Genomic DNA, 25,150 nt, shown 5'->3' with positions numbered 1-25,150 from the left:
CATCTTTAGCACTATTTTTTGTCCATTAAACATGTTATAATCAACGTTTTCTTTTTCATTTTTGGTGGGCTGTAACACAGAGTAATTATTCTTTTGGATTTGCTTCTTGAAGTACTCTTTCTCTTGGATTTCTGGTGGAAGGTCGAGAAGTTGAATTCCTACTCTCCCCGCGTAGTTTCTTGCTCTGTTGTGCCCTGAATACGGAGACACCAATTGCAGTTTATACATTGCTTACAAGCTGTGAGAGTCTCTGGATTTTTGTGTCGTCGATAACAAAAAGTGATTTGACACTCACTCACAGGCCATGAGGCAGCCGCTTGTGGCGGTCAGAGAAAGGAGAAGGTGGCCAAGAATAATGAAAAATAATATGAGACTGAATATGAGGCAGGCGGCAGCTGCTTGTTCCTGTGAAGTAATGTGGATTGAATATTTCATAGTTTCATACAACGGAAAGAAGCGAAACTGTATGTTTCTGAATAGTTACCAATTCGACAAATCTTGTTCTAGCTTATTGATTGATCAACTTGACCATCCAGCTGTAAGTCATTGGTTTCCAATTATTGACTAGAAAAATGAAAATTTGTAATATTTCTGGTAAGAGTCGATCAACTAAAAGTCTAAAACTGAATCTGACCCGACGACTTGAGTCAATCAATCACGGATTTGGTATATGTGGAAATTTACAAGTGGCACAAATCATTTATGTTAGAGAGGATTGGAAGACTAGGCCAAAATATGAGACGACTTGCCAAAGTCAAGACAAGTTAAGTTTTATTTTTGTTTTCCTTTTTAAAAAGCCATAATCATACAAAACTTCCACACAAAACACAAAAGAAAGAAAAAGGGATAATGAATTAATGATGATATCAAAGCAATCTCATTGCTTTTCTAGAAATGTTACGTTGTATTTCTTTTTCTTGGTTTTACTGGTTCTACACACTACTCGCTGCTTCTCATGTGCTCCACTATTGCCGTCATGACCAGAGGGATGCTCTTCGCGAGTTTCCGATAAATGGATCCAACTCAAATCCATTTTTAAGTTCATGGAACAAGAGTAGTGACGGCTGTTTTTGGGAAGGTATCACGTGGGATGTTAAATCTCGCGAGGATATTTCACTTTACCTTAGTTTCATCCCCTCTCTACAACTCTTTGAAACCAAATAGTGGTCTTTTCAAACTTCAGCATCTCCGTAGCCTAACTCTTATACGCTGGAGAAATTCCTGTAACAACAGGAAACCTTTCTCATCTCACAAATCTTAAGCTTTGAGGAAACCATTTAGTAGGAGAAATTCCAGCTTCAATCACACACTAAACCCAACTAAGATACCTAAGCCTTGGTATTAACAAGTTCAGTGGAAATTAATACCAACATTAAGAAACTGTCCATTTTAGATATTACAGATAATCAATTCACGGGTGAATCCTCTCTTGTACTACTAAATCTAACCACTGACATTAGCAATAATCTATTTAAATCCACGCTTCCGGCTGACATGAGTCGATTTCACAACTTGGTTAATTTTGTATGTGGATGGCAAGTTGGCAACTCATTTTTGGACCTTTTCCTACATCTTCGTTCATGATTCCTTCATTTTACGGGAAACAAGTTCAATGGACCTATAAAATTTAGGAATACATCTTCCTCCTCTAACCTGCAAAATCTATTCCCAAAATCCATATCAAAATTTACCAAATCTGTGTGGAATTCTTTTTCCAAATTTATTTGTCAATGCTGCTACTACAACTTGGAGTTAGTTGACATCAGTGGCAACCAGTTGGAGGGAAAGCTTCCACAATCATTGACTAACTGCAATTCTTTGAAGTTCGTGAATGTTGAAAGCAACAAAATCATAGACAAGTTCCGTCTTGGTTGAGTTCTTTGCCGTCGTTACAAGTCATGATTCTCCGGTCAAATGAATTCTACGGGCCGTTATATCATCCTCATGTGTCAATTGGTTTCAAAGTTTAAAAATCATTTGTATATCGCATAATCATTTCACTGGAGCTTTGCCACCTTTCTATTTTTCCAACTGGCGTGCAATGACCAATTTAACCGAAGAAGTTGGTGGATACATGGAAGATGGTTATAGCTACATTAAATCAATGGAAATGGTGAATAAAGGAGTTGATACATTATTTGAGCTGATTCGAACGGACTTCAGATCTATTGATTATTCAGGAAACCAATTTTGTGGAAAGATACCGAAATCCATTGAATTGTTGAAGGGATTGCGTGTAAAACATGATTTTACATGAACCCTAAGATCTTTAACATCTAGACTAATCACATAATAGAATTATAAGAAGGTTTTTTCGGAATACCTCGATTCATGAGTGCGGAAATCTTCTTGAACGGTTATGATCATGGAAGATTATTTCATGAACTTTAAGTTGGAGTTAACCCTTCTCTCCCCAAGATGATCTCTTGATCTTTTAGTTGGAGTTAGATCTTCTCTCCCCTTGTCTACAACCTTTCTTTATGTGTTTCTCTTTAGATTTTCTTGATGTGTCTTTGTGATGGTCCAAAGATTACTATATATAGGTGGGGAGAGGGACCAAAAACTTTCTCACCAAGTCTTGATGACTTTCTTGGCAAGTTTTTTCTTTAATCTCAACCATCCATCATGGTTGAGTAATGACAAGTGTTTAGTGTTCTAGAATCATTCATTTATACAATGAATGTGTTCTCCTTTGATGCATTGAACTTATTTCATATGCTTTCCTACAATGACACATGTTTCATGAGTCATCAAGTGAGAAACCTTCTAGAATCAATTACTTGTCCATTACTTAATCATCATCATTAGAAACTAAACTCCTTTAGTTACCATTTTATTGGTTACCAAGTATCATTAGGATTTAACAATCTCAATATAATTAAGTTTACCTAAAGACCACATAATGGTATAGAAACATTCTCTTCCTAATGAGAATATTTCTAACATTCTCCCACTTGGTCGTTGGTATAACTTATTAACTTAAGTATCGAGAATCATAAGACCGGCATTATTTGTTAAATCTTGCTTTTATCTGGTCATCATAATTGTCTTAGCTAATCTAATAATCAATGAGAGTCATGGCGGGCACATATTAATCTGCAACACGATTCCTTCCATGCACTACTACACTGATTACTATCAAAGTTAGACCATAAGTAGGAGTTATCATTAGGGTCCCTTTTATGTCTTGTTTAAAGACTTATTCTGTAATCATTAATCCCACAATGATAATGTGTACACACTTTGGAACCAGAATATAAAAGATTCAAAAGTCATTAAGAGCTCATATATTGTCAAATATATGCTAAACATAATCAGACAACTTTGATAGCTATCCATTAGATCCATAATTTCTAGATTTTCTTTAATATCTTTGGATATAAAGCTTTCGTAAACATGTATGTGACCATAAGTTTAGTGCATATATGCATAATGACAAATTTTTCTCTTTTGAAATCTTACTTTAATGACATATATCAATCTTAATGTTCATATACTTGGATCCTTTAGATATCATGTCTTAAAAAAAATATGATTGCATATTTTACTATCACATAAAGAGTCGAACACTTACGGTCTCAAACTCAAAGATAATTTTGCAATCATAATTAACTTTATAAAAGACTCATAAACTTACCACACACTCAGCCTCTTTATTGGATGTTAAAGCAGTTACAACTATAAGCCTTTCCATAATAAAGTATCTCATTTGATGAGATACATATTGCTAAAATTGTAATGCTTAAAACTATTATATCCATTAAAATCTGAGTTTAAAAATCCAACCACCTGTGAGTGTGTTGATTTCTAATTTGTGAGCAATTGGTTCCTTATTTTCTTTAGATATCTCAAAATTTATTTTCAGCTTTCATTTCTTTAAGTTCCATTTCATTATGCGGACATTGCTTAAGATTAAGCTTATCACCTTTCTGCATAGGAACAATACTAGAATAACACATTATCATGTCATATCTCTCAAGAACTTTGTCAATATATGCATTATGAGACAACCTTAAACTTCCAAGTGATATGTCACGGAAAAATTCAATCCCAATCACAAAAGTTGCATCGACCATATCTTTCATTGCAAAGTCTTAAGAGAGATAATTTTCGGTCTCATTTAATAGACCAAGATCATTGATGGGAAATAAAATATACATAAACATACATAACCAAAAATATGAACTTACTCCCACTGACCTTGAAGTATATACATGGATCTCCAAATATTCTCTTTGAAACCGAATTTCCTAATGGTTTCATCAAATTTTAAATACCATTTCTCAAGGTTTGTTTCAATTCATAAATTGGTTTCTTTAGTTTGTAAACCATGTCTTCCTCTGCGCTTCAATTATGAAGTCTTTAGGTTGACGCATACAGACTTCTTTTAAGTCACCATTAAGAAAGGCAATTCCTTCATACATTATGGAACTCATTAACGTACTGAGCTACCAAGGCCATGATAATACTTAGTCTTTTATAGACTCAGTCTAATCGATGCCTTCTTTCTGATTGAAACCTTTGGCAACAAGTCAGGCTTTATGTCGTTCAATATTTCTATTATATTCGAGTTTGGTCTTACAGATCCACTTACACTCGAATAGTCTATATTCTTAAAATAATTGAATGACTTCCCAAACTTCACTTTCAGCCATCGAGTTTACTTCATCCTTCATGGCATCGATTCATTAATCAAAATTAACATTTCTATGGCTCTCAATAAGAAACCAAATCTTTAATATTCAATTCTTCAGATTCTACTTGATAAAGTACCTATTGGAAACATCAAATCTACTCATACAAGTAGATCTTATTAAGGCTTTTCCTCTTTAACATAATGTACTTAATCATTATCGGCAACTTTTCATCATGGAGTATATGGTCATTCGATGGGTTTACTCATTGTTAAACTTACAACAACATGAGAATTTCCACCATTCATAATTTAGGGTAACATGTTGTTTACCCTAATTTCTTGAATGACCATTTCTTAAACTTTATTACTCCCACTAATGTTGCCATTCTTATAAAATCTGACATTATTGGTTTCTTTTATCATGTACTATGGTTTGAGCAATTTTTAACTTATATCTTTTAGATTTCTCAAGGTCACCTATAAAGAAACCAACTGATCATTCTGAAATCTAATTTCTTTTCATGTGGATTATATATTCTTGCTTAATTGGACATCGTCATACTTTGAGATGTTTCATACTAGGTTAGCAACATTTATGCAATTCAAAAGAAGACTCAGAGAACCGCTTTGCTAGTAACCTTATTCAAGAATTAGATTGAATTACATAATGCATCTATCCACAATGATATAAGTGAATTTGCATAAATCAAATCATTTACATAAAAATACGGTTATGCCTTTCAGCTACACCATTATGCCATGGAGAACCAGGCTGTGTACTGATATAATTCTTAATTTTTTTTGGAGAAATTTGGCAAAATGTCCGAGACATTGTCTCTTTTCATCATACTTGCCATAAATTCATTACCTTTATATGACCTTATGATTTTCACTTTTATATCTTAATGTCCTTCTACTTTAATTTTGAATACTTGTAATGTATCCAAAATTGAGACTTTCATGCAATATATATACATAACAATAATGTGAATAATCATCAATAAAGGTAATTGATTACTTTTCATCTCCAAAAGATTAAACGTCAAAGGGTCTACAATTTTTTTGTAATTCAAGAAGCTTTGTATTTCTTGTGGCTCATTTCTTAGTGTATTTTGCTTATCCTTAATGCAATCTACACACATTTATTGTTGGTAAAATAAAGATTTAGAATAATTTCATCTTTTACCAACCTTTAAATTCTTCTATTAGAAATATATTCAACTCTCTTACGCCACAAGAGATACTTACCATTGTTACATGTTTTATGCTTTAATTTTCCTTTAATGTGCAGAACTAGATGTGCTTTCAAATGTTGATCAGCCAATGTTACCTAATATTGTCCATCAACTAATATTCTTGAACCGATTCAATTAGAGTTCAAGAATAAATTAAAAACAACCATCTCTTGAAGTCGATTTTAAAACCCAATCATCAAGTTTTCTTAATGAAGCTAAAACTTATGAAAAATAGATGGAACATAAAATGTTTGGAATGAATCCAAACAAATTCCATTTTTCATAATGAGGAGCGCCAATAGTTTCAACTATCACTTCGCTCTAATTCCATAAGTACTTAGTTTACACTTGAAATTACGGTTTTGATCATAAATAAATGGTGCACGGAATTAATTACATGTACGTTAACACCATTATTCATCCACCAAGTTTTAGAAGAAACATTATAAGAATAGATTCGAAAATCCTTAAAGAACTTAAAAGGTTACCTTTCTTTTCGAATTATTTTCTTCCTTTATAGCAATCTTTAGGAAAGTGTCAGACCTTTTCATCTGTCCTCTTTCTTTGCCTTTTTCCTTCTCGTTTACTTGATATCCAGTATGGGTGGTGATCTTTTATGACTTACTTAAGTCTAGCTCCTTGAACATAATAGACAACTAATACCTTTACGGCCAAGCCTATCCTTCTACTGAACCATTTATTAGCCAATTCATTCAACATCCATCTTACATACATGGTTTTATAATTAATTTGGAATGGTTCATAATAAGAAAAGATAAATTTAGGATAAACTGGACAAGAAATTAATCTTCCACATTCATTCCTAAATTCTTTAATTTAGCCGAAAGATAGGTCATTTCAATGCAAAATTCATGCATAGACCTTATGTCATTATTCTTTTATGGTTGTAAGATTTGCCATAAGTTTCCCAACTAGAGATTTGTTTGCAATCTTAAACCGTTCTTCTATACATTTATAGATTTTCCAGCCGTTATATGGAAAAAATTAATATTCATAATTATTTTCATCTTAGGATCGTAATTCTCAGTCTATTCAATTTCATCCAAGCTTTATGGAAATTCTTTCCGTCCTAAGTACTATCTACTATTAGTGAACTTGACTCATTATTGCGGAGTGTCAAATTCAAGTATAGTACTCTCAAATGAACTCAACTTTCTCTTTTCATTATGAGAAGTCAGTACCATTAAGGACTAGAATAGACGAGACTTTATATGACAATCTTTCTGACGAAAAACTTATAGTTTTGAGATATATAAGTTTAAATTAGGCTTTTAAACATAACCAACACATATATTTGTTGAATACTTATGCCAAGAAATTATGGTTCTCCTGTGGGTAGCAACCATATTTTCATCAATAATCATAGTATTCGAAAACATTTATGAGTGATGTATCGAATTACTCAGACTAAGTTATCTGTAGATATACTTTTGTCCCCACAATACAAACACTCTATAAGTTATTTGATCATATTTTGTGTATATAGTCTACCTATGGGTAACTACGTATTACACAAAATATCAAATACTTATTTGAACAATAATTTTCATTTTGTAAATCATTTTAGAATAAAGTCACTGTGGTGATTCTTTATCCTAATTTTTCTCTTTATATGAAAATATTGTTTTATAAAAATTATGCATAAATTACTTAATTTAATTTCTATACGATTTATGTATAGAAAAATTTATGCATTGATTAATTCTCATTTCAAAGATCGAAATAGAATACATACATATAATATATGATTCAAGATTTTCGAAAACTCTCATCAGTTTTAAACCGAAACTTAAACATTATTTAGATCTAAATTAATTACTTAAGTATAGATCTACTTTAATTCTATAAATCGTAAATCTATTACACTTTCCGGATTAGCTATATGTTTATAACCGTTAGCTCTGATACCACATGTAAAACATGATTTTACATGAACCCTAAGATCTTTAACATCTAGACTAATCACATAATAGAATTATAAGAAGGTTTTTTCGGAATACCTAGATTCATGACTGCGCAAATCTTCTTGAATGGTTATGATCATGGAAGATCATTTCATGAACTTTAAGTTGGAGTTAACCCTTCTCTCCCCAAGATGATCTCTTGATCTTTTAGTTGGAGTTTGATCTTCTCTCCCCTTGTCTACAACTTTTCTTTATGTGTTTCTCTTTAGATTTTCTTGATGTGTCTTTGTGATGGTCCAAAGATTACTATATGTAGGTGGGGGGAGGGACCAAAAACTTTCTCACCAAGTCTTGATGACTTTCTTGGCAAGTTTCTTCTTTAATCTCAACCATCCATCAATCATGGTTGAGTAATGACAAGTGTTTAGTGTTCTAGAATCATTCATTTATACAATGAACTTGTTCTCCTTTGATGCATTGAACTTACTTCATATGCTTTCCGACAATGACACATGTTTCATGAGTCATCAAGTGAGAAACCTTCTAGAATCAGTTACTTGTCCATTACTAAATCATCATCATTGGAAACTAAACTCCTTTAATTACCATTTTATTGGTTACCAAGTATCATTAGGATTTAACAATCTCAATATAATTAAGTTTACCTAAAGACCACATAGTGGTATAGAAACATTATCTTCCTAATGAGAATATTTCTAACATTGCGTCTTCTCAATTTGTCAGGTAATGGATTCACAGACAATATACCTTAATCATTGGTGAATCTAACAAATCTCGAGGCATTAGACCTATCTCAGAATCAGTTGTCAGGTCAGATCCCTCAAAAGTCTTGGCAGACTCTTTTTTTGTCAATCTTGGAGGTTTAATACCACGAAGCACACAGTTTCAAAGACAAAATTGTTCATCGTTCATGGACAACCCCAAACCCTACTGTCTTGAAGATATATGTGGAAAAACTCATGTCCTTAATCCTACACCACAAGAATCCGAGGATTTGTCTGAGCCAGAAGAAAAAAAGATAAGTTGGATAGCAGCAGTGATAGCCTTTGGTCCTGGCGTGTTCTTGATAGGTTCAAAAAGGCTTACTTCAGGAGGAAGAAAGGCAAAGAAGTAATTGCGGAGAAGGAAAGGAGTGACGTGGCAAGGACCGTTGGAAGTTCGAAATAAAGAAGAGAAGAAGCAAAGACTCTGATGGAGAGAGAGGGTTTGCGGTTAGTTTGTTATGAGTCTGTGACGAGAGTGTTATAAGAAGTAAGCTAGAGAGAGTAAGAGGTATGCTTGATGTTGTTTGTTCTTAGACGCTATGAGTCTAGAATTCACAGTCGCCATGAGACTGGTGATCAGAGCTTACTTGCTATGAGAGTATTGCTTTATATTACACTCAAGCTGTACTTGTATTTCTCATTGATAATAAAGAAGTATTACATTGTCATTGAGTTACAAATAGCTAAAACCTATCATTGTCATTGGATGACCCGTACGGTGAGCAACCTTCGGTGTGCTTGTTCTTCTTGTCGTTTGTGAGGAAGACGTTTTGACCGTTGAAGGAGATACTTGAGTGGGCTCAACTTGTGTTTCTTCGACATGGGCCTTTCCTTCACATTCTGAGCTCATACTGCCATTACACCCCCTCAAACTCAGCGTAGAATGAAGTGAGACACTGAGTTTACTTCGGAGACTTTGAAACACAGCCTGAGAACCAGCGAGTTGAAGAGATGATGGGATGTGTTTGACTTCAATCAGCTTCATTGCAACCCGCTCCCTCCCATAGTGAAAGTCAACTTCAAAATGTTTCATGCATTTATGAAACATTGGATTGGCAGAGAGACACACCGCAGAAAGATTGTCGCAAAGAAGAAGAGGCATTCTTTGTTGTTGAAGTCCCATTATCTTCAACAGCTTCTGAAGCAAAGCAACTTCAGATGCAGTGAACGACATCGTTCTGTATTCTGCTTCAGTAGAAGATTTGGACACAGTATCATGCCTTTTTGCGGACCAAGAGATGATGTCTGACCGAGAAACGTACAGAAACCACCAGTGGAGCGTCTTGTTGTCTTGAAACCAGCCCAATCATTGTCGCTGTAGCAGACAAGAGTTGAATCCGAACCTTTCTTGATGCTAATCCCCATTTCTGCTGTGCCTTTGACATATCTCAAGATATGTTTCAAGAGATTGAAGTCGGAGACGCTAGATTGATGCATCTTTTGACAAATATAGTTCACTGAGAACTGTAGGTCTGGTCTGGTAAGAGTAAGATACTGCAATTTCCCAGCAAGACTTCGAAAATGAGAGGGTTCAGAGAAGACTTCATCCTGACCTTGAAGATTATCATGCTTCATTGGCAGTGGAGTTGGCATAGGTGCACTGTCTTGCATGCCTGCAGTGATAAGAAGATCATGCGCATACTTTGACTGATTAAGGAAGAGTCCCTCTGCGACCTGATGAACTTGAATTCCAAGGAGGTAGTGAACATCCCCCATGTCTTTCATTCTGAACTCTGTATTCAGATGACTGGGAAGAGCTTCAAGCAGCACATTGTTATTGCCTGTAATGATCATGTCATCGACATAAAGCAAAAGATAGATCACATCCGATCCACGGTGATAGATAAACAAAGATGGATCAGGAAAGCTGCACTCAAAGCCAAACTCCAACAGAAAGTTGTTGAACTTATCAAACCAAGCACGTGGAGCTTGTTTGAGTCCGTAAATTGCCTTCTTCAGCTTGCATACATAGTCTGTTCTTGTTTGATCTTCAAAACCAGGAGGTTGAGTCATATATATCGTTTCCTTTAGTTCACCGTGGAGGAGAGTGTTCTGAACATCTGACTGACCTATGTTTCACCCTTTGGTCACAACAACATGAAGAACAGTCCTAATAGTAGCTGTACGAACCACAGGGCTGAAAGTTTCAAGAAAATCAATACCCTCTTCCTGTTGATTCCCCCGGGCAATCAAACGAGCTCTCTGCTTGAGTAGAGTACCATCTGCATTAAGTTTTGTTTTGTATATCCACCCACAATCAATTTGATCATGTCCTTCTTTTGGTGGAACTAGCTCAAATGTTTCAGTCTCCTTCATGTTATCCATTTTAACATTCATTGCCTTAGTCCACCCTTTGTCTTTTAACGTAGCTTTCACAGATTTTGGTTCAAAAAGAGGAGACTTGACAGTGAACAAAGCATACCGAGGATTAGGCTTCATGATTCCAGACCGTGCTCGAGTAGTCATGGAGTGAACAAGGGGAGCTGGAATAACTGCTTCCGGAACATTAGCATTATCATCACTGTTTGTATCAGAAGTAAACATGTCATCTTCTTCTCCGTTCAAGGGCAACAACGGAGAGTTTGGGATAGGTGCAGCATCATGCTGTTGAGGTTGACAGTGTTTTCTCAAAGGTGGAAACTCTTCTTCACGAAGAGTAAAAGATTCACTTGATCCAACAGGAGACACATCATCTTTACTGATGTAAGCTTTTCTCCAAGCATTAAGCAGTGGAGAAGAGGATGATTTGTGAAACTTCTTGAACATATCAGAATATGGGAAGTTACTTTCTTCAAACAGAACATGGCGACTGATATAAACCTTGCCACTTGGAGGATAGTAACAACGATATCCTTTATACTTCTCATTGTATCCAAGAAATACACATGGAAGAGATTTAGGATCAAGTTTGTTCTTCATATACGGTCTCAGATAAGGATAGCACTTGCATCCAAAAACCCTTAACGCGGTGTAAACTGGAGGCTTTCCATGTAAAGCTTCATACGGACTCATAGACTCAGAAAGAACATATGAAGGAAGGAGATTCCCAAGAAAAGTCGCTGTGAAAAACGCCTCAACCCATAATTCTTGAGGAACTTTGCTGTGAAGGAGCATAGTGATGCCAAGTTCTGTGATATGCCTATGCTTTCGTTCAGACACTCCGTTCTGTTGCGGTGTATGTGGACAAGATATCAAGTGTTTGATGCCACATTGAGACAAGTGAGTGAGGAACGGCTTGTTAATGAACTCTCCCCCTCCATCTGACTGAAACTGCATTATCTTGTGATGAAATTGATTCTCTACCATCGTTTGAAAGAGAGTAAAGACAGAAAAGAACTCAGATTTGCACTTTAGAGGATAAAACCAAGTGAATCTTGAATAAATGTCTACAGATATCACATAGTACTTAAATCCTTGAGACGACACTACGGGACTTGGACCCCATAAGTCACAATGAACCTTTTCTAATGGTTTACTTGAAACAGATTCAGAAGACAAAAATGGTAGTCTGCAACTCTTTACTAACTGGATCAGTGGCAGATTATGTTTTGGAGTTTGAAGAACTTTCTTCTCAAGTTTCGGGGCTGGATGATAAACACTTGGAGAGGATATTTTACAATAGATTGACGCATGAGATGAAAGAAGTGATAAGAATGAAGGATCCTCAAGGCTTACCGCAATTCATAGCAGCGGTACTGAGAATGGAAACAAGTGTCTTTTGTAAGGTGGTGAGTGGGGTGAAGAAGGAAGATACCAAACAAGGGACACAACATTTTCAATCAAGAGGCAGAGTTCACAACAATGGAGCTCTTCCTAAACTTCAGGACACGAGTGGAAACAAAGAGAATCAAGCAGGGAGGAACACAGTTCGTCCTCGGCAACAATTCACTGACGCCGAGCTTGATAAAATGAGAGAAGGGAAGATTTGTTTTCGCTGTAAAGCTCAGTGGTCTGTAACGCACAGGTCAGAATGTCCAAACAGAGCTTTACGCGTTATGACAGTAATCAACGGTCTACAGCTCGAAGTAGTTGATCAGAACACGGGAGATGAGGAAGACCAGTGGAGTGTTACGTGTTATGATCAAGAACTTCATACATTGTCTTTGAATTCATTCTTCGGTTTGGACTCACTAAGGACAATGAAGCTGAGAGGTTGTATTAACAACAAAGAGGTGATAGTCATGCTCGATAGCGGAGCTTCGCACAATTTCATTTCTCCAAAGATTGTGGACAGGCTGCACTTGAAAGTTTGTGATGATAGCAGCCTTGACGTGTTATTGGGCAATGGTGTTACATTCAGAGCATGGGGAACTTGCAAGGCTTTTACACTAATGCTTAATCAAACCAATTTCACGTCGGACTTCATCTCTTTAGAACTGGGAAACGTGGATGTAATCCTTGGAGTTCAGTGGCTGGAAACACTTGGCACATGCGTGGTTGATTGGAAGCAACAAGTATGGTCATTTGTTTATGAAGGGAAGTGAGTTACATTGTACGGCGATGAGTCCCTGCACTGTAATAAGCTCTCTTTTAAGTCACTAGCTCCAATATATTTTGGAAAACATCAAGAAGGTGGAGTGTTGTTGTATTCCTCGAGCGTTACATCCATGAAACCAGAGAATCATCCGTCAGAATCTTGCACCACGAGTTCACTCTTAACTTCGCTGTTGGAGGAATTCGAAGATGTTTTTGCCATTCCTACAGGCTTACCACCTTTCAGGGGAAAAGAACATTCTATCGTGTTTAAACCGGGAATATCTTCAGTCTCAGTGAGACCGTATAGGTATCCTCATGCAAGCAAGATTGTGATGGAACAAATGGTGACAGAAATTCTCTCATCAGGGATAATAAGAGCGAGTAACAGTCCTTTTTCAAGTCCAGTACTACTAGTCAAGAAGAAGGACGGTTCTTTCCGCTTTTGCATTGATTTTAGAGTTCTTAACCGAGTGACGATCCCTGATAAATACCCCATTCCTGTCATCGATCAGTTGCTGGATGAATTACATGCAGCTGCGGTTTTCACTAAATTGGATCTGCGCTCAGGTTATCATCAAATTCGAATGGCTGAAGATGATATTAAGAAGACTGCTTTCAGAACCTTGGAGGGCCATTACGAATTCTTGGTTATGCCATTTGGCTTAACTAACGCTCCAGCAATGTTTCAAGAGCTGATGAACCAAATTTTCAAACCATTTCTGTGCAAATTTGTTCTTGTGTTCTTTGACTATATCCTAATCTTCAGCAAGAATATGTCAGAACATGTGGAACACCTGAGATTGGTATTACAAGTGCTGCGAGGTCAGAAGCTATTTGCCAATAAGAAGAAATGCTCCTTTGGGACTTCGCAAGTAGACTATCTGGGTCATATCATTTCAAAAAAAGGAGTAGCAACGGATAGCTTGAAAACAGAGGCAATGAATCAATGGCCAGTTCCAAAGACTATCAAACAACTCAGAGGGTTTTTGGGATTGACTGGCTACTATAGACGTTTCATCAGACATTATGGAGTGATGGCTAGACCGTTGACAACACTTCTGAAGAAAGATCAGTTTGATTGGAAGAAGGAAACGCAGTTGGTGTTTGAGACATTGAAGAAAGCAATGGTTTCAGCACATGTGTTAGCTTTATCGGATTTCAATAAGAAGTTTGTTTTGGAGTCTGATGCTTCAGGAGTGGGAGTTGGAGCAGTTCTAATGCAAGACAATCAACCGGTAGCATATTTCAGCCATGCTCTCTCAGACAGAGAACAGTTAAAACCAGCATATGAAAGAGAGTTGATGGCCATTGTCATGGCGGTAAGGAAATGGAAACATTATTTGATATGTCGCAGATTTGAGGTGCGTACAGATCATAGAAGTTTGAAGTTTTTGCTGGAACAGAAAGAAGTTAATTTGCAATATCAGAAATGGTTGACAAAGCTAATTGGGTTCGACTTTGAGATCTCCTATAAACCAAGGTGTGAGAACAAAGCGGCTGACGGCTTATCTCGTTGTATGTCGGTGTCTTCATTGTTGTTGGCTCTAACGATGCCTTCGGCGCTGCAATGGCAAGATCTGGATAAAGAATGTGCACATGACCCTTACATTCAACAGACAATAAACAAACTGCAACAAGGAACATTACAGTCAGGGAAGTTAAGGGTCAGTGATGGCAGATTGTGGTCTAAACAGAGGCTAGTGATTGCGGCATCTTCAAAGTTTATTCCGGTGATTTTATCTGAGTGTCATGACAGTAAAGTGGAAGGGCATTCAGGGGTATTGAAGACATTAAAGCGTGTCCAACGATCATTTTACTGGAACAAGATGTATCAAACAGTGCAGGAATATGTGGCGACCTGTGGTATTTGTCAAACACACAAACACTCAACTTTATCTCCAGCAGGTCTGCTTCAACCTTTGCCAATTTCGGAGAGAGTATGGGAAGATATAAAGATGGATTTCATCGAAGGATTACCGACTTCAAATGGTGTGAATGTGATATTGGTGGTCATTGACAGGTTAAGTAAATATGCGCATTTCATTGCGTTACATCACCCGTTTACTTCAGAAAATGTGGCGAGGGCTTTTATAAGAGATATTGTGAGACTACATGGGTTCCCAAGGAGCATTACTTCGGATCGAGATAGAATCTTCTTAAGCACTCTCTGGACAGAGACCTTCAGATTGGCAGACACAAAGCTCAAGTATAGTACTGCTTTCCATCCTCAAACCGATGGACAATCTGAGGTTCTAAACAGATGTCTTGAGACGTATCTGCGTTGTTTTGCTTCTGAACATCCGCGTACATGGTCGAAATTCTTATCTTGGGCAGAACTCTGGTACAACACCATGTTTCACAGTGCTCTGCAGGCGACTCTGTTTAAAGTTCTTTACGGTCGTGATCCTCCTTCATTGTTACCATTTGAACCAGGATCCACAAATAATTTTGAGTTGGAACAGTCGCTATTTGCGCGAGATGAAATGTTAGTAACATTGAAGAATACTTTAGCTCGACCGCAACAAGTCATGAAGGAACAAGCAGATAAGCACATACGAGATGTCCATTTTGCAGTGGGAGATATGGTGTATCTTAAGTTGAGGCCTTATCGGCAACAGTCAGTGGTGAAAAGATTCTGTCAGAAGTTAGCGGCGAAATATTATGGACCTTATCAGGTGGAGGAACGCATCGGTAATGCAGCTTATAAGTTGTTGTTGCCGGCATCATCCAAGATACATCCGGTATTTCATGTCTCTCACCTGAAGTTGGCCATAAATCCTCAGGAACAAGTGTTAGAGTTGCCTCAGGTGCGTTTGGGACCGGACCAGATTGAATTGGAACCTGCAACAGTGTTGGAGCTACTGGTAACGTGGGTGGGTAAATCTAGTGCTGAGAACACTTGGTTGCCTTATCAGGAATTCGTCGAGCAGTTTCCAGATTACAAGCTTGAGGGCAAGCTTGGTTTTGTTGGGGGAAGTATTGATAGGTTCAAAAAGGCTTACTTCAGGAAGAAGAAAGGAAAAGAAGTAATTGTGGAGAAGGAAAGGAGTGACATGGCAAGGACCGTTGGAAGTTCGAAATAAAGAAGAGAAGAAGCGAAGACTCTGATGGAGAGAGAGGGTTTGCGGTTAGTTTGTTATGAGTCTGTGACGAGAGTGTTATAAGAAGTAAGTTAGAGAGAGTAAGAGGTATGCTTGATGTTGTTTGTTCTTAGACGCTATGAGTCTAGAATTCAGAGTCGCCATGAGACTGGTGATGAGAGCTTACTCGCTATGAGAGTATTGCTTTAGATTACACTAGCTGTAATAATAAAGAAGTATTCCATTGTCATTGAGTTACAGATAACTAAAACCTATCAGTTCTGCGGATTTGTGATTGGACATATCTTCTCTCTACACATACACAAGTGGTTTATGTAAGAGTTCTGTCCAAAACAAGCCCAAAAATGTCACCAGAAGTGCCCGTTGAAGACCCTATGTTGTGTTGTAGTCACTTTGTATGTGAAGTATATTTTTGTCATAAACGTCTTTTCGTTGTATTTGATATTAAACTGAAAATTCATTAAGAAACTACTTCTTACATAAAATCAAAACTAGTGAAAAAAATACGGAGGCTTGAATTCTAACGTATGGTGTGTGTATGTGGTTGTCTGCCTCTGGAATGCTATATGCGTATTTTGATTGAAGCATTTATATTTCATGGAAACCATTGATTCAAGCGTTTTGAGTCTTCCTTACCAGAAATTTCCAACCAAAAAAGCCCAATGGAAACTTTCTTTTCACACATAATTGAGAGAAGCTCATCCTAAACTAGAGTTAGAAGTGGAATAGGAATCAACTAGTTCTGATTTTAGTAAGCTATATGCTACAACAAATTCGATTGTGTAGTGAAACAATCATACATTAGATTGGCCAACAACAGTCTCAAAGTCTCACAACTTCAGAGAACAAAACACAACAATAGACAAGTAATGGTACAGAGCGAAAGGGACATGCCTGCTAATGAAGACTACTACTAGAAGCTGAGTTCTATTTCATATGAGAAAAGATGTAATTTTAAGTCTTAAGTGAAAGAGAGCCATTCATCCAAGTTCCTGAAATTTTAGCATATTGTTGCAGTTTGGGAGTTTAAAGGCGACTCAAGTTTCTGCGAAAGAACAAAACAGGAGGGTCAACAAAGTCATCAACAAGCAAATCAGAATTTAGGCTAATCCTGTTTTTACACGCAGCTCCACATGACAGTGCCGTTGATCAAAGAATAGCTTTCAGATGGTAATGGTACTCTATTTCTCAGTTCTAAGTGGATCACATACATTAGCTAAGAAGTTTGGGGAGGTTACCTGAGTTTATCTACTGGATCCTGTCATCACATCAAACAAACCACAGCAACTTAACCATGAGGTTCTTTGCGCAACTCCATGTGTTGGTCGCACGGGAGCCTGAGAGAGCAACTGAGTTTAGTCTTTTATTGGTAAACATAAGAGACAGCAAATCAAATAGGTTAACAATGAGAATCACCTCTTCCTCATGAAAAATGACAACCTCAGACTCTTTGCTGCCTTCAGGAACACCACTTTTGGATTCTTTTTTATCAGAGCCAGTTGTACTTGAAGACGCCTGCTTACTCTCATCAGAAACTTCAGCGGCAGGCTCGTTTGAGAGTACCGAATCAACAGAGGAGATCTCGACAATGTTCTCAGTGTTTGGATCGCTGGGTGTAGTCGAATCCATCAAACCGGTGTTCTCTACAATCGCATTAGCAGTAGAACCAATGATGAACGGAGCATCTCCAGCAACTGGAACAGGTGTAATAATAACTTGAGTCTCCTCCTTATCACCATCTTCCCTCTTGACTTCCTGAGACTCATCATCCGAGCTGCTGCTGCTGCTACCACTACTGCGACTGCTAGAGCTCTTGTCATGATCATGGCTTGAATCAGTGATCTCTATACGCTCGTCAGTATCCAGCCCTGTTTCCTTTACGACTCTGACGCCTTCTTCCTCAGTAGTTCCTGCTTTTAACAAATCTAATCAGCTTCAGAACAGACAAACAATAATAATATCACACAAGAAAGAGTGACTTATTGACTCTACTTCAAGTCAAATCCACAGTCTAGAGAATCAAACTGGAACAAAGCATCACAGATCCACAGAAAACAGCAAAAGGTATAAACTTTCAATCATAAAACTATCCTAAAGTGATCCAGTATGCAAGAATTAGCCAGGAAAAAAAAAGTGAGTGATTAAAAAGAAAAGATACCCATTTGATTGGATTCAAATGAGCACAACAATAAAAATCCAAACTTTTTGAAGAATAGACCCAAACGTGAGTGTGTGTGATTGAATAATTGAATTACAACAGACGGACAAAAAGATGGGGTTGTGAAAAAAAGATGGAAACTTTCACCATGGTTGTTGTTGGGTTTGAGAGTAGAAGAGGCTTCTTCCTGCTTCTTCTTGGCGGCTTTCCTTTTCTTAGCACCAGAAGGCATGATTGATGATTAGGGTTTTTCTTTTTTCTCTGTACAGCTATGGAGGATCGTGGGTTGTCTCTTCCTCTTTTCTCTCGGTTAATCTAGAAGAAAACAAAAAGCGCGTCTTTGTTTTGGTGGTGGTGAGCCGTAAAGTTTCGAAACTCAAATGGGGTAAGTGGGAAACTATGTGTGGTTTCTTTACTTCATTCACATTTACTGCCAAATCACACTCTCTTTTTTTTTGTATTTCTTTCCGCGTTTGTTTCGTTTTGTTATCCGCGTTTGAACCGTTTTACTAATTTTAAGTGATGTACAAACTCGATTATGAACGTCTTATTAAAATGTGTTAATATAGACACCAAACGATAATGAGTGTGTTTCGGTTTTGAAGCCACAATCCTGCAATTTGGGGTGATAATTTTCATTTGATTCATTGCATTACTGAAGGCTGCAGTAATATCGTCTATTTTATTAAAATAGAGCCAAAAACAACAATTTGGTGGAGCTACAGATACAACATGATCTTACTGAAGTTGCAGTTGGTAATGTGACTACTGTCGGTATAATTAAATAAACAAAAAACCAGCGTTAATAAGAAAACAAAATAAAATAGGTTGTCTATTCAAATTGTTATTGTGTTATGGCAGTTAGGACAAATTATATGGGGAGAGTGGGGACAACAGTTAAGTGGTTGTGAGTTGGCCATGTCAGACATCTCGTTACTACCTCTAATTATAAATTATTTATGCAGACAGATTCACATAAATTAATTAATCGGTAAATTACTAGTCACGTAAAGGTCTCTAAACCCTCGTTTGACATGTTATTTTGTAGCTTCCAGATAATACAATATTGGATGCTCATACCATTTAGGTAGTGGCGGTAAGAGTTGACTTGAAAAGGGTTGGTTCTTTTGAGTTAGATTTCAATCGATAACTAAATTTTTGTTTAGCCAAACAATAATGAAATCATGTCTCTAGTTTATTAAGAATTTTAGAGACTGTCCTGGGAGATTAGTTGGACTTTTGCTGACATACCTTATGGTTAGCAAAAAAAAAAAAAAAAAAAATTCTCGTGGAGTATACTACGGTCTACAATCATCAGTCTACTCTATATGTCACTAGGGTGAGTCCGTAGGGCGAAAAGTTAGAAAAAAATTATTTTATATGAATTTACACTAATTTTATGAAGCATTTTTATAAAAAAATTGTAGATGGAAAACGATATTATAAACAAAAATAAATAAATAAAATTCGGAGATCATGTTGTTATTTTTAATAAATATTTTTGGACTAAATTAAAATGACAGTAACTTTCACTATTCTACGAAGAACAATCTAATATAATAAGATTAATGATGTCCGCGTATAAAAATGCAATGATCATGCCAGAGAAATATGTTAAGGAAAAGCTTATATATTATCTAAGCCAAAGCAACATTTTGTTAGTGTGAGTAGTTTGGTCTATGTATGTTTTAGTTAAAATGTGATAGTTTTCTCGTAATGAAAGTCATACTTCAACTTCCTTGTCACTCTTTAAATTGAATACGGTCTATCGTTATTAAAAAAAATTTAGAATATATTAGATAGGTTTTAATTTAGAAGTTATTAATACCGTGAAAACTAGTGTTAAAAATTAACAATATATTTAAATTAAATGGTAATATTGCATGGACGTTTTTATATAATCCATGATCATATGTAATAAAGAGCTTATGCTGCACATACATGTAATTATCTTGCAAAATATATTTTTGCATTGGTGTATTAATACTTTGAAATAAAACCGTTTACCTTAAAAAGGGAATCGTTCAAAATTTTCAAATATCAGAGTGTTTGTTTATTCAAATAGCTAAGTATGAGTAATATATAATAATATGTTTGTGCTATTGTATGAAAAAAGAAAGAAGTTAGGAGCACTATTTATCGTGAAATCATGGACTTTAAAAAATAAATTGATGTAAATGGGTAAAGCAAATAATTATAGGAGCACTATTTATCGTAAAATCATGGACCTTAAAAAAATAAATTGATGTAAATAGGTAAAGCAAATAATTATTCCTATGTTTTCTTTTTGCTAAAACATTCTTCATATGTTAAATGCTCAGTATATGTATATCACTTTAGTAAATTCAATTTTTCATTCACTATATAATATTATATATTTTATATGTACGTTCACTAATATACTATAAACCTACTGGTTCATCTAGTTTTTTTGGTTTTTATGGGCTATTTTACACATTAAAATAAATAAAAATATTGTATTGTATTTTCGACACATGTAAATCCAATTAAAATCATCGAACTCGATTCTATTGATTTACATTAATTTGTCATACAGGTATGATCGGATTGAATATCAACAATATCATAAGAGCTGTTTTTATGATGTATTCATAAGACGAAGAACACGACATTATTTGTTTACTAAAATATAAAAGTATATTGTTAAAAATATTATTTTTAATTTGATCTATAGCCCACACAACAATAATTCTGCATGTTTATGAGTTACACCAAAAGCCCACATGATCTCTAACTCCAAATTAATGAAACTCAAAATGCGGATACGTGTTGGCTTCTCAAGACTCGAATTAGTGATGTGTCCGCCTACGTGGACAACCTAGGAGGAACCAAATCCAACTTTTTATATAAAGAATAGGGCCGGTCCACCCTACGGGCGGGATATTATTTCGAAAATAGTTGAAATAGTTAGAGTAAATATTTAATATAATTTTTTATTAACTTAAAATTTAAATATTAGTTTATCTCTGTATTTCTTTTTCTTTTTTTGAAGTCTAAATATGGCTTTGTTGTGGTTTTATAATTCAGAACATTTTTCACAATTATTTAGAAAATAAAATGTGTATTAATGATACAGAGATCTACAATCAAATTAATGGCTCTGCATAGTTGATTTTGAGGTTATTATAAAATAAATTCAAGTTTTAAATATATGCACGACACTTTAAATTTAAATATATGCATGAAAATCTAACTTTAAACATATGCATGATAATTTAAAAGTGTAATAACCGGATTTTTTATTATTTGATTGAAAAGTGTCAATTTTAATTACATATAAGATTAATTTAAAAATCTGGACTTCTTTCTTTATTCTTTATTTAGCTTATTTTACATCATCAGTTGGAATTAGATGAACTCTTCTTTTTGTCATTTTTCATACTTATCAGCTTTATTTGTTAGCCACAACTATTTTTCGTATCCTCTTGTTTTTTTGAACCGAAAGTCCTCTTGTTTTTAATAGGGGAATTGGGCTGTATAATCTTCAAACAAATTATAATTCATTCACTATCTAAAGCCTCTAACTTACCTATACAACTTGCCTCTTATATATAATATTGTCATATTGCCCCTCACATGCAACCGGTGAAACCTGTAAAAAAAAAATAAATTGATTTAATAATAATAATACTGAAACACAACTCGTGGCCCTTTGAAAAACACACACTCTTTCATATGTATTTATTTTTGGTGGCTTTGCAAAAGATGAAAGTCTTCTTCCCAGATTTATTCTGGAATTGATTTCTTCTCACAAGAATGACAACCAATTATGGTAAATAAGAGACAATTGTTAAGGTGTACACGGTGAGTAGACAGACCAACTCTTTCATTTATTTTTTTTCTTCTCTTAACTCATTGATTTTCAGTTTCACAATCATGATTTTGCTTTCATACTCTGTTTTCGTTTTTGAATTCTTGCAAATGAGATTGAAATTATCGCATCATGGTAACACTACAAAAAAAGGGGAACATTGTGACTAAATTTTATGACAAAAAGTTTTGTCACAATATTGTGACTATTTACTTACTAGATAGTGACTAAATTTTTTTGTCGCAAAATCGTAAATATTTTGTCACAATATTGCGATGAATGTATAAGTAACAAAAAAACGTTACAAAAAGTTACAAATATGTGACGAAGTGGTTAGTCACAGATGATGTTACGGAATCGAGACTAAAACTCGTCCCTACTAGATACAATTTCGCGACTTCCATTATGTCACCCACTGTGACTGAAGTTTGTAATCATATATCATCTCAATTCACTCAAAATTTAATCTTATTCAAACATTAATCTTAAATCTATAATCAAAACTCCAAACACCATACCGGAAACTCCAAACTTTAAGTTATAAAAATTAAATCTTACACATAAAGTAATAAATTATAATTACTATAAACTTAACTAATATTTTACACTCATACAACTTTTTTAATTTTCAATTCTAATTTAAAAACCTTAACCTCGTACTTCTTTTTTTTTTGAAAAAGGGCATAACCTCGTACTTTAAAGCTAAACCTCAAATTGTAATCCCCAAACTCCAAACCCTAAATAATAAAAGATAACCTTCGACACTTTAAATCATTGTAGTTAAAATCATAAATAATAAACAAAACGTAATCACTAATTTTTAACAAAAAATATAATCACTAATTATATACAAATACTTTAAACATTTACATATAAAACTTAATAAATTTTATTTTTTAAAATAAATTAAATTTACATACACTTTTTAAAAACCAGCATGTTAATCTTTTATAAATCTTAACACCAAACCCTAAAAACAAACTTCAAATCATATACCCTAGATAACTCTACTCTTGAACTTAGACTTTTAGTCATAGAAATTAAATCACGAACTCTAATAACAAACCTTCAACTTTAAACAAATTCATGCAACCATATACCCTAAACTCTAAATTATGTCTTAATTTTTTTTTAAATTATCATAAAATTTAATTCGTAAACCATTACACCAACATATAACCATTAAATATACTTAAACAAAATTAATCTAGTTTTAACAAAAAAAAAACAATTTTAGTTTTCCCACGTTTTGAGAATATAGAACTCGTTCTGGCTTCATTTTTTTTAGGCATTAATCTAGTTATCCCACGTTTTGAGAATATACCTTTTTTTTTGTAACTGCGTTTTGAGAATATACTTCTATCTCATAACCCTATTTTACTCTTCTGTCTCTTTCTTTTTAATTTCGTGTAGCCTCCACGTACACTTTTCTCTCTTTCTCCAAACAAATCAACAATCCTCTTGATTCTTTTTTTTTTGTTTCAGTTATCCATTTGATTCTATCTCTCTCATTTTCTTATCCCTTAGAACATCTCTTTCTTTCACCTTATCTCTCTGTGATTTTAATTTATAATGTTTCAGATTCAGTGTCATGCTCTTCTCCCTCATTAAAGGTAGAAACTCACGACCCTACTGCCTCTCGACGACTATACTGATCCGTACGTAATGCAAATGTTATTAACAAGTTCATGTATGTCTCTCTCTCAGTTTCATTTCCTTTCTATTTTGATTTGTTATTTTTTCAGATTCCAGATTGGTTGATTTGATTTTATTTGGTGTTAGATTTCGGATACAGATCGATGTAGCTAGATAGAGCCAATACATCGTCGTAGATTTGGCGACTACCCTGTTCGAGGCTTTCATCAGGAAAATATGAAAAGCCAGGAGAATACAAGGACAGCGGGGGTGTAGACAAGGGCAGAAGAAGAATCTACAAATGCCGATTGTTTGCTGTAGTTTGATAGAGACAAAGGAGACCAGTGTTACCCTAATTTTCTTTGCTTTGGTTTGTATTATAATTGGTTATCTAGTACCAACTTAATTTTTTGTAACCAGTTAACCAATATGTGGTTCAGATAATCAATAAAATATATTTTAGTTACAATTTTCTTTTTCTTATAAATTTAATATTTATAAAAAGAATCATGTTTATTTAATATTAAATTAAATTAATTTTTCTAATTGATTTTTAATATAAAATTCTTTAAAAAAATACAAAGCCACGCCATAACCAAATTATTTGGTGAGTATTTGATAATTACCACGAATATTTAAGTGACTATTTAGTTATAAATTGCAACGGATGTGTGACAAGAATGATGTTACAAATTGTGACGTATTTACTAACGTAATTTTGTGTAACTCTTTGTGTCGTTTTGTGACTACGTTTATCACGTAACAATTTGTGACAAAACTAACACTATTGCAATCGTCTCTATACTTGTGACTCAATTAAATTTGTGACGACTTTATTGTGACCGTTAAGAAATAGTCACATTTTCGTCACAATAGAGAATTTGTGACAAAATATTTGTATATTGTGACTAAAAATATTGTCACAATATCTACTTTTTCTTGTAGTGTAATATCCACGATGCTTAACATATATAGCGGTGAAGAATAACGACGGTGGATCGGTAAAAATGTCGCCGTGTCAAAAAAGAGAGAGAAGATGAAGATGATCTCTATATGGTGGTGAAGAATAATGACGGCGATTCAAGTGAATGTGTATCAGCCTGTCAAAAAAATGAATTGAAGAAGATGAACTCGCCGTCTATACTATATTCGATGAAAAATTAGTATAGTATCGATTCTTTAATGTAGCTTTATATACATGTATCATACTATTTGAGACATATCTCTATACTATTCTTTAAAATGTAATAATTTGTCATGTCTTCAAATTTGATAGTTCTTTTCTCTGTCATATTGTGTGATTGATTGTAATATGCAATTCATACTATATTGGTTTATGTGTAATGATTAAAACCAAATTTGGTTAG

At 34.9% G+C, this 25,150-nt stretch overlaps 1 protein-coding gene and 2 long non-coding RNA genes across 3 annotated transcripts; 1 reads left to right on the top strand and 2 right to left on the bottom strand.

The window, feature by feature from the left end:
* Window positions 1-1,686: 1,686 nt before the first annotated feature.
* Window positions 1,687-4,355, bottom strand: LOC125591754. The gene is made up of 2 exons (XR_007327867.1): window positions 2,324-4,355; window positions 1,687-2,091 (listed from the first exon to the last, which is right to left on the bottom strand). It is a non-coding gene; the product is annotated as an uncharacterized LOC125591754 (long non-coding RNA).
* Window positions 4,356-16,884: 12,529 nt separating this feature from the next.
* On the bottom strand, window positions 16,885-18,799 carry LOC106430634 (trinucleotide repeat-containing gene 18 protein). Its single transcript, XM_013871411.3, has 4 exons — window positions 18,464-18,799; window positions 17,575-18,068; window positions 17,397-17,495; window positions 16,885-17,203 (listed from the first exon to the last, which is right to left on the bottom strand). Exons 1-3 carry the CDS (start codon window positions 18,546-18,548, stop codon window positions 17,403-17,405), a joined length of 672 nt encoding a protein of 223 aa, XP_013726865.1. The 5' UTR covers window positions 18,549-18,799; the 3' UTR covers window positions 16,885-17,203; window positions 17,397-17,402.
* Window positions 18,800-19,015: 216 nt separating this feature from the next.
* Window positions 19,016-24,259, top strand: LOC111210639. The gene is made up of 2 exons (XR_002661947.2): window positions 19,016-23,838; window positions 23,931-24,259. It is a non-coding gene; the product is annotated as an uncharacterized LOC111210639 (long non-coding RNA).
* Window positions 24,260-25,150: the final 891 nt, after the last annotated feature.

Source organism: Brassica napus, chromosome C8 (assembly GCF_020379485.1).
Source record: "Brassica napus cultivar Da-Ae chromosome C8, Da-Ae, whole genome shotgun sequence".
Taxonomy (NCBI): Eukaryota; Viridiplantae; Streptophyta; class Magnoliopsida; order Brassicales; family Brassicaceae; genus Brassica; species Brassica napus.
The sequence above is the reverse complement of the archived record's forward strand: the minus strand, read 5'-3'. Positions and strand labels throughout refer to the sequence as shown.

Excerpts from the sequence above, each read along its gene's own strand:
- LOC106430634 (XM_013871411.3), bottom strand. The coding sequence starts at position 18,548 with ATGCCTTCTGGTGCTAAGAAAAGGAAAGCCGCCAAGAAGAAGCAGGAA. Across the intron at positions 18,069-18,463 it reads CAAACCCAACAACAACCATG|GAACTACTGAGGAAGAAGGC; the intron begins GTGAAAGTTTCC and ends TGTTAAAAGCAG. Across the intron at positions 17,496-17,574 it reads TCATTTTTCATGAGGAAGAG|GCTCCCGTGCGACCAACACA; the intron begins GTGATTCTCATT and ends TTGCTCTCTCAG.